At 45.3% G+C, this 16,309-nt stretch overlaps 1 protein-coding gene across 1 annotated transcript in view; it reads left to right on the top strand.

The window, feature by feature from the left end:
* The first annotated feature begins 3,096 nt into the window (after nucleotides 1–3,096).
* The window catches only part of MTM1 (myotubularin 1), a 148,121-nt gene continuing 134,908 nt past the window's right edge, over nucleotides 3,097–16,309 (top strand). Inside the window, exon 1 of the mRNA XM_029607737.1 lies at nucleotides 3,097–3,121. Coding sequence (XP_029463597.1) covers nucleotides 3,114–3,121 — 8 coding nt within the window. The 5' untranslated portion in view covers nucleotides 3,097–3,113. The remainder of the gene's footprint in view (nucleotides 3,122–16,309) is intronic.

Raw genomic sequence — 16,309 nt, 5'->3', positions numbered from 1 at the left:
TCCTATATGCAATTCACTCTGCAGCCCTCCTTCTTCCAGGACAAATTGACCAAAGTCACCTTCATCCTATATTGTCTCGAAGGGAAGGTGCTGGCTTGTGCTTCCCCCCTGTGGGAATGCTCGGACTCCCTCCTAAGGGAGTTGTCTCAGTTCGTGGCTGTGTTTCGACGGACCTTCGATGATCCATGGCGGCAAGCCATGGCAAGCAGAGCACTAGCTTACTACATCTTCGTCAAGGGTGAAAGAAATCTCTTCGACTATACCATTGAGTTTCAGACTTTGGCTTCCGAGCTCGCCTGGCAGGAAGACTGCCTGCGAGCTATCTACCTGGATGGACTTTCCTCACAGCTGAAGGATGAGCTGGCTGCAGGGGAGCTCCCTTCCTCCCTCAAGGACCTTATAGACTTGACAGGCCAAATTGACCACCATCTTAGCCACAGTAGTGACCCTGCTCGGGGCAGGGTTGGTGGTCGGTGGCGAGCGGGATCGAACCCAAGAGGGCTTCTTGGGCATCCAAGAGTGTCACCGGGAGAGTTGGATGCCCAAGAAGCCCTCCTGGGTTCGATCCCGCTCGCCACCGACCACCAACCCTGCCCCGAGCAGGGTCACTACTGTGGCTAAGATGGAATAACCCATGCAGTTGGTGTGTAGGCGGCTGACACCGGAAGAGTGCCTCCGGTGGAGACAAACTGGTCTGTCTGTACTGCGGAGCACCTGGCCAACTTGTTCTGTTATTCCAGTAAGTGATGTACTTATGTTCTAGGGCCTGGTGTAGTATTTGCATTGCTGCTTTTTCATATGGTTGCTGTTATTTGAATCCTGAGAGTCAGTGCTGTGACTGTATGGCAAGGTTCTAGATGTCTCTTTCTTTGCAGGAGTTTGTGTTTCTTCACAAATTAGCAGTGGAGGGATATTTTTTTGCTGAGGTGACACTAGAATTTGAATTTTTTTTTTTGTGTTAGTTGTAATGTGAATTGTCCTAGCTCTGTTCTGCACCTGCTCTGATGATTAATGATATTTTATTGTAGTTATGAAGATCTCTGGCTTTCTGCAAAGAGGATTCATGAAATAATACATTAATTTTTGTTTTATTACATGATTGATTGGACCTGATTGTTTGCTTTGCTTTTTACATGACATACTTGTGCATTTATAAACTGCAATAAATATAAAATAAATTAATACAGATTAATAAGGAATGTTTAATGCTGGTAAGTGCTTGAAATAATTTAGATAAAATATTCTAAAGTTTCATGCATGATGCATAATGGCTGTTGCAAACTGCTTAGAAAGTAGGGTGCAGTATATGGCATTATTTATGAATAATATAACTAGTAGGTCTCAGACCTGCATGCCTACAGCCCACCCATGTTAACCTTGTGCCCACCCAAAAAATCAATTCTGGCTACCCACTTGGTGCGCCAGTCACTGAAGGGGTGCAGAAGAAACAACTTAGGGCTCAAAGGGGGGATTTCCGCATGCCACTTGATTTAATCTTTCTACTCGAGCTCCCCCTCCCCTTCCCAGATAATCACACGTTCTTGCAAATCTCTTTTCCCTACTGATTATATACATTTCCTAATGGGGCCCTCCAAGGAGCGGTTAACACGATCGGCTATTATTAATACAAGAATGCGGCAAGGGCAGCAAAGATTTGCTTTGTCTTTTGATATATTTTTTTTTTTTTATGGTAACTGAACTAGGAGAAATGTGCAAATGGACAGGTTAAGGTTGACTCGTAAATGTCACTTTAATTCAACCCTTTTCTGTTTATGCTGCCGTGTCTCGTATACGTGCATCTGTTTCTCTACCTTAGTACTAGAATACATTTCTGTTTCCCATGGATTTGTCATTATGTTAATACTGGGGTGTCGTCCTTTCTTTCTTCAATGCATCTGCAGTACCTGGATGATACCTCTTCTAGGTTTAGCCAAAAAGAAATCAGAAATCAAAATAAGTATTTTCTACACATTCTGAGAAACATCGGCGAAAGGGAAACGGCTGCATTACACAGCCAAATGGGCAGCAAATGAAAATCAAATAACCAAGGGGCAAGGCAGCTTCCAGCTCCGCTTTAAAGCCAAGACAACAGAATCTTTCCTGAGCCGAACACGCTCTCCCCTCACAGCACATTAAAAATACCGCAAGGGGCCATAAATAGCAATTAGTGGGAAAGAAAAAAACCAAAACCAAAACTTGCTGCCACCAGCAAAAACACAGACAGCAGCAGCAGCAGCAGCCGGGATGAGGGGGAAAGTGAGCATTAAAAAAAAAAAAAAAAAAAAAAGCGCTGAGCCAAGCGCTTTCAACCCCGCCTCAACCTTTCCCAAGCCTTTTGGGCGGGGCGGAGCCAAACGAAGACGGATCCGCCCGCCCTCCCTTATCTCGCACTGCATCTCCCAGCATGCTTTGCCGTGGGCGCCCCGTCGCAGCTGGGCCCCTCGAACGCAGCAGCCAATCGACGGAAGGACGAAGCTGACGCCACGTGATGACGTAGTCAGCGGGTGTTCGGACGGACTTGGTGGGGGGGGGTGGATGGAGGAGGAATTCCCTGGAGGATCGCTGAGAGCGGTGGCAGGTAAATGGAAGGAGGGAGTCTCCCCCCCCCCCCTCCTCCTCCTCCCTTGCGGGTGGTTTGATCGGCGGGGGGGGGGGGGGGGAGATAAGTTTGGTGACGCTGCCGTCACGGAAGCTGGGGGAGGTGAAACTCAGTAGGCTCGGCAGACTGCGCTCAGTTGTCATCACCAGGCCCCCCACTTCCGGTGCCGAGTCTGCGTCAGTTCCCGGTGGGGGGCCCGGGGATGGTCAGGGGGGGGCTGTCACAGGTGCCTCTGCGCTCAGTCGCCTAACTCATAGGCTGGGTCTGGCGGCAGAAGGCCTGCGAATGGGGCCTTGCTACTAGGAAAAGCAAAGTGTGTGCTTTCTTCCCACCTTCCCTAAGGCTTGGGCATAGAGTGGCCTAGTGGTTAGAGCAATGGACTGAAGTCCATGATTGTGACCTTGGGCAAGTCATTTTATCTCCTATTACCCTCAGGTACCCACCTAGATAGTAAGCTGTCCGGTTCTTACTGTATCTGAATGCTTGTAATGCTGTAAGCCCCCTTGACCATTATATGGAAAGGTGGGCTTAAAATTCTGTTACAATTAGAAATGATTTGTACTCTGCATTGTGTCATGTTTGGGTTTTTGTTTTTTTTTTGCCCTTCAGCTTTCTTTCATTCTGCTGAATACCTGAAAGAAGAGCTAGAATATGTGCTATACTTTTGTTTCTCCATTTTTTTAATGTTTAAACTGTGTCTGCAAATATGCATCAGGATTTCTGACCACTTCCCTATGCGATTTATCAATATTGGCATTACTGATACTACTAGGTATGCCTTTGCACACAATAAAAATAATTTGTGACCCTGGGAATTGGGTAAAATAGGCAAGGACACAGGTAGTGTTCTTCCAGTCAAGGGTAAAGGCACACCCGGATTTGACTTTCTGGATGGTATTGATGGGGTTTTGGTTTCTTGGATATGGTGTGATATTCTAATAAGAAGTAGTGATGGGATATAATTTACACGGACAAGTAAGAGTATCTTTGCCCATAGACTTGTCAGCCAAATGAAGAGAGCTTTAAACTAGGATCACTGGGGGATGTGACAAAAGTCCACAAGTAAGTAGGAGAGCTATTAGTTAGAATAAAGTTATTGGTAATTCACTACTACTTCAGTTTATCCACCTGTGTTGGCAGGTGGATATACTGAAACAGTAATGAATTGTAGATCATTTAAAATAGTGGATAGAAATTGGAAGACTGGATTGGGGAGAGCAAAGGCTCTGGTCATGTAGCAGAGGACAGGATTGGTGTAATTCCTAGAAATAAACATAAGTAAAAGATACGGAGGTAGAAAAACAACTTGGAGAATTGTGTGTGTGTGCAAATGTTTGTAATAAAATTATTTGCTTAGAAGCCACCATGTTGAAAAAAGACATTGATGTGGTTACTGTTACAGTCATTGAATCTTGTCTCATTTATAATATCAGAATATATTTTTTTCCAAAGAGGACAGGGTAGGAAAAAATGCTGAGGGGGGGGGGGGTTATAGCTTTTGCATGTTAGGGTCAAAATAAAAGTGATCAAGAAGCAGATGAGTGGCTGTGGGTTGTTTTGAAGAACTTTAAAGGGTCTAGTATCTATGTAGGTGTAATCTAGAGGCTACCAGTACAAAGGGAAGAGATAGATGTGTCCTGATAGAAGCCATGCAAAGGGTAGCATGCAGAGATGAGGTGCTGCTAATGGTGGTCTAGAATCTGCCAACTGCTGGTTCAGCTGGAGCTAGGGAGATGCTGGAATCCTCGCAAGAAGTGTTTCCTCAGACAACTAGTCGTGAAACCCTCTCATGGGGCCAGATGTATTCAAGGATTTTCTCTATGCTGTATCTGTGGGAACAATAGTGAGTACATCTGGCCCTTGATGAGGTGACACTAGGTCTGATATTGACAGACTGTGACACTGAGATTATGTTAGAGGCAGCCTGAGATTCAGGGATCACCGTGTTGTGTGGTTTACCATTCTGTATTGTTTAATGTAATACTGGATCATAACAAAGCAAGATTTAAACCCTGGCTTCACTGATTCTCAGCCTGCTACTCTAATCACTAGGCTGCTACTCCTTTCTAAGAGGTGGGCAGCAAAAAAAAAATTGAAATGGCAACTATTTATTTATTTTATTTAAAAACTTTTCTAGACCGTCGTTAAGTTAAATAACCATCACGATGTTTCTAGTGGGCATCTTAATATCTTGTTTTGTGGATATGGGGATTTTTTTTCTTAGATTCTCAATTTTGTCTTTAAAGAATTGGGCTACATCATTGTATTGGTTTTCTTGTAGGGTTAGGTGGTTGTTTACTATATTAAATAGGGTTCTGGCGTTGTTTGCAAATTTTTCTATTTTTGAGCTGTAGTATTTCTTTTTGGTGTCTAAGATTTGTTTTTTTTTTGTAGTATGCTAGTTGGTTTCTGTACTTAGATTCTCAGTTGATTTGTTGTTTTTCCATTCTTTTTTTCTAAGTATCCGTTTTACTTCTTTGATTTATTTACTATGCCATGGATTGTTTAACTTTGATTCTTTAATGCGGGCCGTTTTGAGAGGATTTAGTTCGTTGGCTAAAGAAGTGATTCTGTTTAGCCAGTCAGTTGTAGCGTTGTGGCTATCTACATAGTTGATGTGTATTGTTTCTTTGGATAGTTTGTCTTTAAGAATTTCTGTGTTGTAATGTTTGTATTGAGCATGTTAGCAAGTGGAAGAGAATAAAGAGTCTACTAGGAGTCACCAGAGAAAAACCAAGAGGACAGAAAGCATTCAGAAAAAAACAGACTGACTCGGGAGGAGGAGAACAGGCAACATTACCAAGAGAGGCAGGAAGGGCAATTAGATTCTTAAAGGCTCAGAGAAGTCTATTGCCCAGGCAATAAAGATAGGAGGATTCCTAGGGCCGCATCCATTTTAGAAGGGAAAATCTAGCAGGAAAGAGACTTTGGTGTCATCATATTTGATGATTTTGGTGTAGCCAGTTAGTGTGACAGAGCAAGTGGGAAAGCTAATTATCTGTTTGGGAACCTAAGAAAAGTAGCACATGCAGAAAGAAGGCGAGATTACACCTTGAGAATTGGGTGTGGCAGTTCAAAGAGGCTGCCAAAATGGTTCATGACCTGCGCTATAAGCCTTACACAGTCCGAAGGTGCTAAAGTTGTGGGCATTGTGGGAATTCAGGAAATATGTATGGAATTCATTGTGTTGACTAATGCCGTGAATAGTCATACTGTTATGTGCCTCAGAATCATTTCAGAGGCATTTCAACCTTACTGATTTAAAATGTCACTAAAGCTGAAATGCATTTTAAGAGCAGAAAGTGTAGCACTAGATATTTTCAAAATGAGAACTACATTGTTATCGGAGATTTTTTACCTTGCTTCCAGATGCCATGTGCCAGACCTATGCATATTCTCTTGGTGAGCCGCAGTAGGTGCATGCTTGTAGGTTTTGCAAGGCCATTTGAGAATCGCAGTGAGGGTAAACACGTTTCTTGAGCTATGTCAGCCTCGCATCACAGAGGGCTTTTTAAAAAGAGCTTCAGGGGTGATCTGGGAAACTGTAGAGCACTGAGACTAATGTCAGTGCTTGGCAAAATAGTAGAAGCTGTTCTTGAAAAGAAATTACTTGCCATATAGACAGATATGGCTTAATGGGGAAGAGTGACCATGGCTTTAGCAAAGGAAAGTCTTGCCTTGCCAAGCTGTTTGATCTTTTTTGATAAAGGTGAGCCAGTTGATACAGTATATTTGGATTTTCAGAAGGCATTTGACAAAGTCCTCCGTGAGAGACTCTTTTTGGGAAATCAGAATGTCATGGGGTGGAGGCACTGGCCTATTGTGGATTGGTTAACTGCCCAGAGGACAGGAAACAGCGTAGGATTAAGTGGTCAGTTTTCCCAGTGGAGGAAAGTCATTAGTGGAGTTCTACAGGCATCTCTAGTGGCCACTGTGCTCCTTAATATATTCAGTATGATCTGGGAAACAGGAACTGCAAGTGAGGTGATCAGAGTTTCAGATGACACAGAATGTATTCATAGTTGTGAAAACAGCAGCGGATTGTGAGGAATGGCAGAAGGACCTTGCAAGAGACTGGGCATCCAAATGGCAGTTGCAATTTTAATGTGGAAAGGCGCAAAGTGATGCACGTAGGGAAAAATAATCCCAACTGCAGGCACCCGATGCTTGGTTCTGTATTAGGGGTTCCATTCGGGATGAGGACCCTGGATTTAAATCCTCCGCTCAGGGTCTGGCAATGGTCAGAAAAGCAAATAGAAGGTTGGGAATGGAGAATAATAGAGAACATATCATATTGCCTCTGTATGGATCCATGGTATGACCGCCCCATGAGTATTTTGTGGGGTTCTGGTCACCCCGTCTCAGTAAGGATTATTAACAGAATTGAAGAGAAGGGTCCCAAACATGAAGGGGATGGCATGGCTCCCCTATGAGGAGAGGCTATCAGGTTAGGGCTCTTCAGCTCGGAAAGGAGATGATTTAAAAGGGGGCGGGATAGAGGTTTAGAAAATCATGACTGGGGTGGAATGGGTTAATAGGAAACGGTTATTTACCCTTTCAAATAGGACTGCGGGGCAATCCATGAAACTAACTGGTAGTAGATTTCAAACAAGTTGTAAAAGTATTTTTTTTTTACCTTTTCTCCTTTGGAGAGCTATAGGGTTGTATTTTATTATTATTGAGCCCTCCTCATTTCGTCCAACTGCCTTGAGGACAGCTGCTAGTTTCATATCTTGTGACCTGCAGTGTAGCAAGAGCCTCAGCAACCAAGTACTGTCTTTACATGTTCCCCAGAACGGTTTATCTCCATTTCTGCCCTTAATAATTCTGGCAGGGCCTTCCACATTGCTGGGCCTGCCCCTGCAAATGTTCTGTTCCTTGTTCTCCAATGGAGGAAAGGTTTAAACTGGGAACATGAGCAACATAAAATGCAACGTGAGCAATGAGAATCTCAGAGAGGGGAAAAAAAAACCCTTTCCCGCGAGGATCTGCCCGGGTACTTCCAAGTGACTGAGATGCCAGGCTTGATGGACCGTTGGTCTAACCCAGCATGGCTCTTCTTGGGTTCTTCTGCTAGTTTTAAGAACACTGAGGGTTGATTCACGTTTATTTATTAGGTTAACAGAAGAACACACAATATGGAATCAAACCTTGCAGGGCTTTATTGTAATATTGTTGTCTAAACTTAATCCATGGGGAATTCCATCAAGCCCAGCATCCTGTTTCCAACAGTACCCAATCCAGTTGCAAGTTCCCAAATATTAAATAGATCCCAAGCTACTAATGCTGGTAATAAGCAGTGGCTATTCCCTAAGCCAACATGACTAATGGGTATGTTCTTAATCCATAAGGTTAGCCTCCTGTCAAACATTTCTGATGTGTACATCTTTTTTTTTTTTTTGGGGGAGGGGTGGGGAGGTGGATGATGGTTAAATCCATGAGACTGTGGGTCCCGAGATTTCAAGCTACAAATTTCCTAATTATAGCAGTAGTTTTGTGCTTTTTGGAACAGCTCCCCTATGAGGAAAGACTAAAGAGGTTAGGACTTTTCAGCTTGGAGAAGAGACGGCTGAGGGAGGATATGATAGAGGTGTTTAAGATCATGAGAGGTCTAGAACAGGTAAATGTGAATCGGTTATTTACTCCTTCGGATAGTAGAAAGACTAGGGGGCACTCCATGAAGTTAGCATGGGGCACATTTAAACCTAATCGGAGAAAGTTCTTTTTCACTCAACGCACAATTAAACTTTTGAATTTGCTGCCAGAGGATGTGGTTAATGCAGTTAGTATAGCTATGTTTAAAAAAAGGATTCTTGGAGGAGAAGTCCATTACCTGCTATTAATTAAGTTGACTTGGATAATAACCACCGCTATTACTAGCAATGGTAACATGGAATAGACTTAGTGTTTGGGTACTTGCCAGGTTCTTATGGCCTGGATTGGCCACTGTTGGAAACAGGATGCTGGGCTTGATGGACCCTTGGTCTGACCCAGTATGGCATTTTCTTATGTTATGTTAGTAGTGATTGTATATATATATATATATATATATACTTTTATTTTGTTTACAATTGAGATATTGATGCCCAGCTATATAAATCAGGTGCTTTGAATGTTTTGCCTTCTCTGTTCTGATGGTATAATCCATATTTTAATTTTATTTATTTATTTATTTATTTATTTACTTACCATGATCATTGTTGCTGTTTATTTGGGAGCCACAAGGCATAAAATCCAGGATATCTGAATTCACCTTGCAACAATTTTTGGAGATTTGGTGGGCTGTCAGAAAGACTGGCTTTATCAAGGGGTTCCAATGAACTAGAAGAAGGGAATTTTCCTTAATGGCGTGGCTGCAGTTAGATTCCAAGACGTGAAAAGCATTGGTTTTCTGTACTGACGTTGTCTTTAACTTTATGGAGGATCTATGTGGTAGATATTCAAGGCACTCAGTGGATGGGTTGATGTTGTTTTTTTAATGATCTGCTACAGAGATTAGGGATGACAAGCAGTGTTAAAGAGAGTGATTCTGTGATTTAGAAACCTGGCTATTAATTGTTGCTATGTATGTGTACGAGATAGGTATGGGAGATCTGTATCTGTTTATATTATAGCTCGATATAACCGTGAGCGGCATTTTAACCTACATCACTTATGATAAATTAAACTGAAATGCTGCTGCACAGATCCCATTGACTATCTCCTCCCTGACAGTTTTATTACCAGACCGCTGCATTTTGCTTCTGGGCGAAAATGTCCTTTTTCTTTTGCTGCAGAGTGGTTTAGGGAGCAATTTTGCATATTATTCAGAGTGCATAACCTAATCCACGTGTAACAGGACATACACCGTGTGTTCGTAATTTCTAAACATCGTTGATGGTAGCAGCTTGCCCTCCGCCCCTGGCAGCTGCAGACCCCGCTGCCCGTCCCAAGGATGTGGACTCCGGGTCCTCCTCCTTGCCACAATAAAAGGTGCCCCCTACCTGCCACGGGCGGGGGACCTCCCATCCGAGCCCTGCTGTGCCCTTGAAACATTTCTGGTGCTGCTTTCGTGGCATGCTTGCTTTCCTCTTTTTTTTTTTTTTTTTTTTTTTTTTTTTTTTTTGAGTTTCTTCCTCTGCTGTCTATTTTTTCTAAATTCTTCTAGCTGGCCACAATATTTCCATAGCATTTCAGATCCTTCCCCCAAATGTAATGGTCCCAGAGGGAGTTCTGGTTGAGCATCCGAAAAACAACTCCAAGCTCAGGATTGGTCTGAAATCCCACAATTGTTGCTTTTGCTACGGTTCAGACTGAGGAAGAGTGTCTTGATTTATTAGAAAAAGGTGCTTAAACGAAGCAAGTAATTACACTACCTGCCAGTGCACGTAACTAAAACTGATAAACAGTACTTTGATTGTAGGATGCACAAGAATTTTCAAGCAGTGAAATATAAACTAGGAGGTTCTTTAGGTAATTGCATAAAGCTAGGAAGAAAACTTGAATTCTTCATCTTTTACTTTAAATGATCTGATTACTCTTTTTTTTTTTTTTAATGAGATGTTTCCTGTGTTTAGTGATCTTTTGTCCTGCCGCATTCCCAGAATGCACGGACATGATTGCGAGGTTCGGATGGCAGTGACCACGTGACTTGTCCTCTCTACAAAAAAAATGCTTCACATGAATGTAAGGGAGTGCTGAGACCATCAGCTGGGTGTCCTTAATAAAGAGTCCTTAATTAAACCAATGTTTAAGCATGAATTAATAGATTATAGGCCAGCAATGGAGTGTAAGTCCCAGGCCATGTGGATGCTGTACTGCCTCTTCCTTGGTCTTGGCACTGGTTTTTTTTACTGTGATCTTATGGCAGTTTAGAAGTGATAAATGCAGCTTTTAGCAGGGGGTGGTGGCGGGAAGCTGCCCCCCTCCATTCGTGATCCTGCAGGTAGGTAGGTCCTTGATCGAGCCAGAGTGCCAGCGCACACGTGATCAGTTGCCTCTTGTGGTTGTGTTTGCTTGAAGGTGTAATGTAAGCAGGAGAAGCTTCGAGGCTAGGAATGCAGGAAGTCCTTTTGATGCCTTGGCTTCCGCGCAGAAGTGGTTTTCCATGTACTGCAAAGGCTGGCGAGGAAAGCGATGCGAGGCCTGTGGTGCTTCGGACGTCCCTGTTTAATGCATGGAGAGGGGGCGCTCTTTTCAAAGCTGGGTGTCTTGCTGCGACCTCCCAGGCCGACGTGATAAGGGTGTGTCTGGCAGTTCTGTGCCCAGCCTTGTGCACACGGGTTAGCGGCCTCCCGTGCTGAATGATGGCATTAGCCCTTCCCACCCCGGTGCGGAGAGCGCGCGCTGGCTTACCTCCTGCTTGCGGAGCGCTGGCAGCTTTACTCCTGGCTTAGTCTGTGGGCGGGAGCCGGCGTGCTGGCACCTGGAGTAAGAGAGAGGGTTTTACGTGCAGAAGGCCGGTCTTGCTGCACGCGTCTTCGGGTTTGTGCGTATTCTTTAACCCTCGATGCATTAGCCTGCCGCATTGGGAGTTTGGGTGTTAAGAAACTGAGCTGGACTTCAGTGCACAGCTGTAACCCTCCGCTTAGTACATTAGCCCCTCTGGGGGATGTTTTTACCTGTGAAAGTTGCCCTGGGAGAAAGTATCCTTGAATATTTTCACCTGCTTTGCCTGCCGGCACTTTTTTTCCCCTTGAAAGTATTGTTGGTTTGTATTGTTTAACTTATACCATGGATGTCCCTCTTGTCAGCCGCTTAGTACCTTGGATTCAGCGGGGGGTGTAAATGTTTAAAATAAATGCAGTCACTTTGGGAATGATAAATGTATCTCAGAGGCCTGCAAGTGTTACTCATAAAAAAAAAAAAGAAATCAACCAAGCTGCGCTGCTTCCCTGAGAGAGGGGATATTGTGCTAAAGCAGTGTTTCCCAACCGGTGCTCCCTCAGACCTGATCAGGCATGCCCCAGAAAAAATCCCCACTGCCTGATGCTTAGATCCTGGCCGGCACCCAGGCTCTGCTCTCAGCACCTCGCAGCAGCAAGAGATACCAGTAGTGGCTCTTCAAAACATGCAAGGGCTCCTTTCGGAGAACACGTGCAAGCATGCTTGCCGCCTCTTTGTTATGAGTTTGACGGTTGCTTGGTTTTGCTTGTAAGTATTGCTCACCTTAACAGAAGGCATGGGGGTAACCTGCACGGAGCGGCAGTTACTACCCTTAACAGAAGGCATGGGGGTAACCTGCACGGAGCGGCAGTTACTACCCTTAACAGAAGGCATGGGGGTAACCTGCATGGAGCGGCAGTTACTACCCTTAACAGAAGGCATGGGGGTAACCTGCACGGAGCGGCAGTTACTACCCTTAACAGAAGGCATGGGGGTAACCTGCATGGAGCGGCAGTTACTACCCTTAACAGAAGGCATGGGGGTAATCTGCATGGAGCGGCAGTTGCTAACATGGGAAGCTTCCTGGGCAGACTGCATGGGCCGTTTGGTCTTTTTCTGCCTGCTACGTTACTATGTTTCTTCCTAGCTACGGCCTGAGGACGGGAGTGTGCTAAACCACTGGGCAGCTTGCAGGGCACGGATCACTGAGCACCCCCTTCTCTGTCCCGTCCTCTGGCCACGTGGGCTGGGGAGAGCGTGCATGGAGCTGGAGGAGCTGTGGCAGCCAAGGCAGTGCCCTGAGCCAGCAGCCTGCACTCGCTCACATCCCTTGCACTTGTATTGTATTGGAAGCAGGGTTCAAGTGTGTGTCTTTTCCCCCCCTTTGCCATTTTGTTTTAGAATTTGGAAGAGGAGCTGCTGGGCTTTCATTGCTTCGCTAGCTCCTCTTCTGGCCATGTGTGGTCCTCCCTGTGTCCACGTTGGGAGTTGGGCTTGGTAAAGGGATAGCACTTTATACATCCTGAAAGGTTGGAAATCACTTTCATGTTTGTTGCCCCATGGCCCTTCCCTAGTAGGGGCTGCAACCCCCCCACCGCAGAGCCTGTAAGGGAGCAGCAGAACCCCTGAGGGGCTCCTCACGGGGTCAAAGGGCAGCCACAAAATTTGCAAGAGAAAAGAATTTTATTTTTTCAGTGGAAGGGGTGAATGACTGTTTTAGCACCGTATACCCTTGGTTTGGGAACATTTCAGCCATTCCATGCCCCCTTCCTCTGCCCAGGTGTCGCTGGCATCCTTTGCTGTCTCAGACCTCTGGAGATGGGGGGTGTCTCTTCTCTCAGGGCCACTCTGGAGCTGGCAGTCTCCTACACCAACACTGCTGCAGCCCAAGCCTCAGGCCCAACTCTTTGCCAGCTTTTAGGCTCTGTTTATTTTTCTTGTTAACTTTTTTTGCTTTCTTAGATGACGTCTTTGAAAATGGTAGAAAAGCACCAGGCTGGTGAGCTCCACGGCTGAGCCTGCTTGGCGCTTCCGTTGCCTGTCAGTAGTGCTGTTTTCTGAGTGGGTTTGCAAGTGACACAGGCAGCACACGTGTTGCTCTCAAAGGATTATTTTTAGGCAGCCTTTACAGGGAGTGCCTTACGCCGATGCTGATTGCCGTCCCTGTCCTTTTTCAAATTGTGCATGCAACGTTTGAGAGTTGCGCTCGTGTAAGTTCCTCGGCCATCAGTAAAACAAGGCCTGTATGTTGACTTTAGCTGATGCAGCGTCGTGGCGTCCATTTCTACGGCCGAGTCCACATAAGCGCACAGCTTTTTTTAATATATATGCTGCGGAACTCGTGTACATAAACTGATTAGCCACGGAAACGTTTATACGTTCGTGGCGATTCGCATTTTCAAACACACAATGTCTCTTCTCCCGCAAGCATCCTCTTTTCTTTTCCTCCTGCCAAACTAGTCCATTACACTTGTTTTCTCTGCTCCTCTGGTGCTGGAGAAAGAGGGCACCATCTCCTTCTTAGTTATAAGCGTGGCCTGGCCGTAGGTCTCCTGCAGCTGCAGACCAGTGCAGATGGACTCCAGTGCAATCTCCCAGAGGCAGTGGGTGTGGCTCTGACCCGACTGAGCCCTGAGCTCCTGGGACAGCAGCCTCCCCGGAAGGAGGGAGAAATATCGGGGGCGTGGCTCCTTGGAGCTTGCATCCATGTTCTGTGGCTCCAGAGCTGGAGCTTTCCCTCTGCCCAGGAAGGCTCCCCCCATCTCATGCCTTGCAGAGGCTGTGGATGATGTCTTTTTGGGGAAAGTTTGTGATGCTGAGGCACGGTGTTATCTTTGGGCAGTGCCAACGGGTAGAGGAGGCTGCAAGGGAGTTCTGAAGATCAGGAGGAAATTGGTGCTGCCGCTGCTGCCTGGCTTGAGGGTGAGCCCGTGAAACCAGGCTGGTTTGGGAGACACGTGGTGGTGTGAGCAGTAGGGGCTGTCCCAGCCTCCAGGAAACTCCCTGCATCCAAGGAGACCCTACCTGGGGCAGGAGGGGGTGTGTGAGGGACACTGAGATTTGGACAGACGCTGTTCACATGGACAACTCCCCTTCAGGTAGAATGACTGCACTGTCTGCTATGACTTCTGATGTGGCTGCCAAGTTCCAGGGTCTGGTGAGGGTCAATGCAGAATCTGATCAGAGCATCAGGGAACTGGAAGATCAGGCCCACAAGGCCCAAGCATGCAGTGCGACCTCGCTTAAGGGCAGTTTGGCTTTGATGCACGAAAGGGAGCAGGTAGAGAATTCTCGATGAGTAATAAGAGGCTGAATCTTGTTAACGTTCTTAAGAGATGTACGAGAGAAATCTTGAAACTCTCTACTCAATCCTTTTTACCCCGGTCAAGGCTTGCTATCTGCCCAGGGACGATGCCAGAGGGACAAGATCCGCAGCTGCCATTGGATAGCTTGGATGTGATTGGCCCACTTGAAAACTCGCAGCAGAAGGAAAATGCTCCTCAAGCCACCTTACTGGTCAGATCTGGACTGTGACTGGGTTTTGAAACTCTTCTTTAGCTATAGAAGTTCCTTATTTTGGGGACAGAAAGAGTAGATGTTTCTGGACGTCTCTAGATCTCCCCAAGAGAGAGAGAGAGAGACCATTTTGATTGTTAAGGCAGAAGTTTATTTCCTTCAGGGCTACCTTTATTTTAAGATCTCACTAGAAATGTCTGGTGGGGGTCTCGAGGCGTGCACATTATTGCTTTCTGACCTTCAGCAGCTTGCTTCCTTTCTGGGTGTGACAGCTGTCAGTGTTGTACTGTCTCCCGTTGAATCCATTCAGTGTCCTGCAGCTGAGGGATCCAGCATTTCCTTCCTCTTCCCATTTTTCGGATTGTGATCTCTCTTGTTTTCGGCACTGCTGACTTTTTTGGTCTGAAATATCTTTCTATATATCTATCGATAGATATATCTAATCAGACCAAAAAAATTATATATATATTGACCTTATTTAAGCATTAATATTGGATCTTTATTTTCCATGTCAGATGTAAACTTGTTTGAAACATTGTTGAGACGTTTATGAAAATAAAATGACTTGGTTCTTCACAGTATTTCATGATGCTATCGTGAAGGAAGTATCACTATTAGAGGAAATATTACGGCCCAGTACAAAGATGGAGCAGTTCGTCATGTCACAAAATAAAAGAAAACTGTAAAGATGTGCTCCGCGGAGAACACAATTTCCTAAGGCATTCTTCACAGTTCCTAAATGTACCTGTGATTGAGAGAGATGGGAAGACTGTTTATGTATGGTAGGAAGGATATGAGAGAGAGGGATTGATTTTGTGTGCAACAGAGACACAAGTTGTGGGTGGGGTTTTTTTTTGTGTGAGAGGGGAGGTGCCGTGTGTGCATTTTAAAAATGATTATTGTCATAGGTTCAGTATTGACTTGTTAGTGCCCTCATATTTAAGGTTATGTCACAGTGTTCATTAGGATTGGAAGCTGACACGTACACGGTAGGAGTGTCCTGAAGCAGCAACGTCTCGGGTGCCTATGGTTGTCTGATAAGGGTTCTGAGTTGCTGCTGTCACAGGCTGCCTGGAAAGATCTCCCAACATGGCACTCTATTTCTTGAACTCGTCTTATATTTCGGGTTGCCCCCTAATTGGCGGTATTCACTTCCAGTCCTCATGAGCCACAAACTGGTCTGGTTTACAGGATATCTTTAATGGAAAAAACATGCAATAGATTTGCACGCGGATCTGTCGCAAGCATGCTCAGTAGGGATATCCTGAAACCCTGACTCTCAAGGACTGGAAGTGAAAACCACTGTGTTTGTGTCTGAATTATGTTTCCTTTCCTAACCCTAAGGGGTGTTGAGTTATAGAAAAACAGAAATTGCAGTCTGGGGGGGAAAAAACCCAGGTGCCTAAAAAAAAAAAAAAAAAGGCCCCTGGTACCTCCAGCTGGCCTAGGTCCAGGAGGAGCCTCTGTTGCTGCTGTGGGAGATGTCCAAAAAGAACCCCTATGGCCCAAACTATCCTTGTCTACCAGGAGAGAAGATGAGGAGGAAAAGACCCAAAATGGACTTTCTGGTCGCCGCATCTCAAAAAAGCTATAGTTGCGATGGAGAAAGTACAGAGAAGGGCGACCAAAATGATAAGGGGAATGGAACAGCTCCCCCATGAGGAAAGACTAAAGAGGTTAGGGCTGTTCAGCTTGGAGAAGAGGCGGCTGAGGGGGGATATGATAGAGGTGTTTAAGATCATGAGAGGTCTTGAACGAGTAGAAGTAAATTGGTTATTTACTATCTCAGATAACAGAAGGACCAGGGGGCACTCCATGCAGTTAGCAAGT

Source organism: Rhinatrema bivittatum, chromosome 6 (genome assembly GCF_901001135.1).
Source record: "Rhinatrema bivittatum chromosome 6, aRhiBiv1.1, whole genome shotgun sequence".
Lineage (NCBI taxonomy): Eukaryota > Metazoa > Chordata > Amphibia > Gymnophiona > Rhinatrematidae > Rhinatrema > Rhinatrema bivittatum.
Note: the sequence above shows the minus strand (reverse complement) of the source record. Positions and strands in the feature narration are given on the sequence as shown.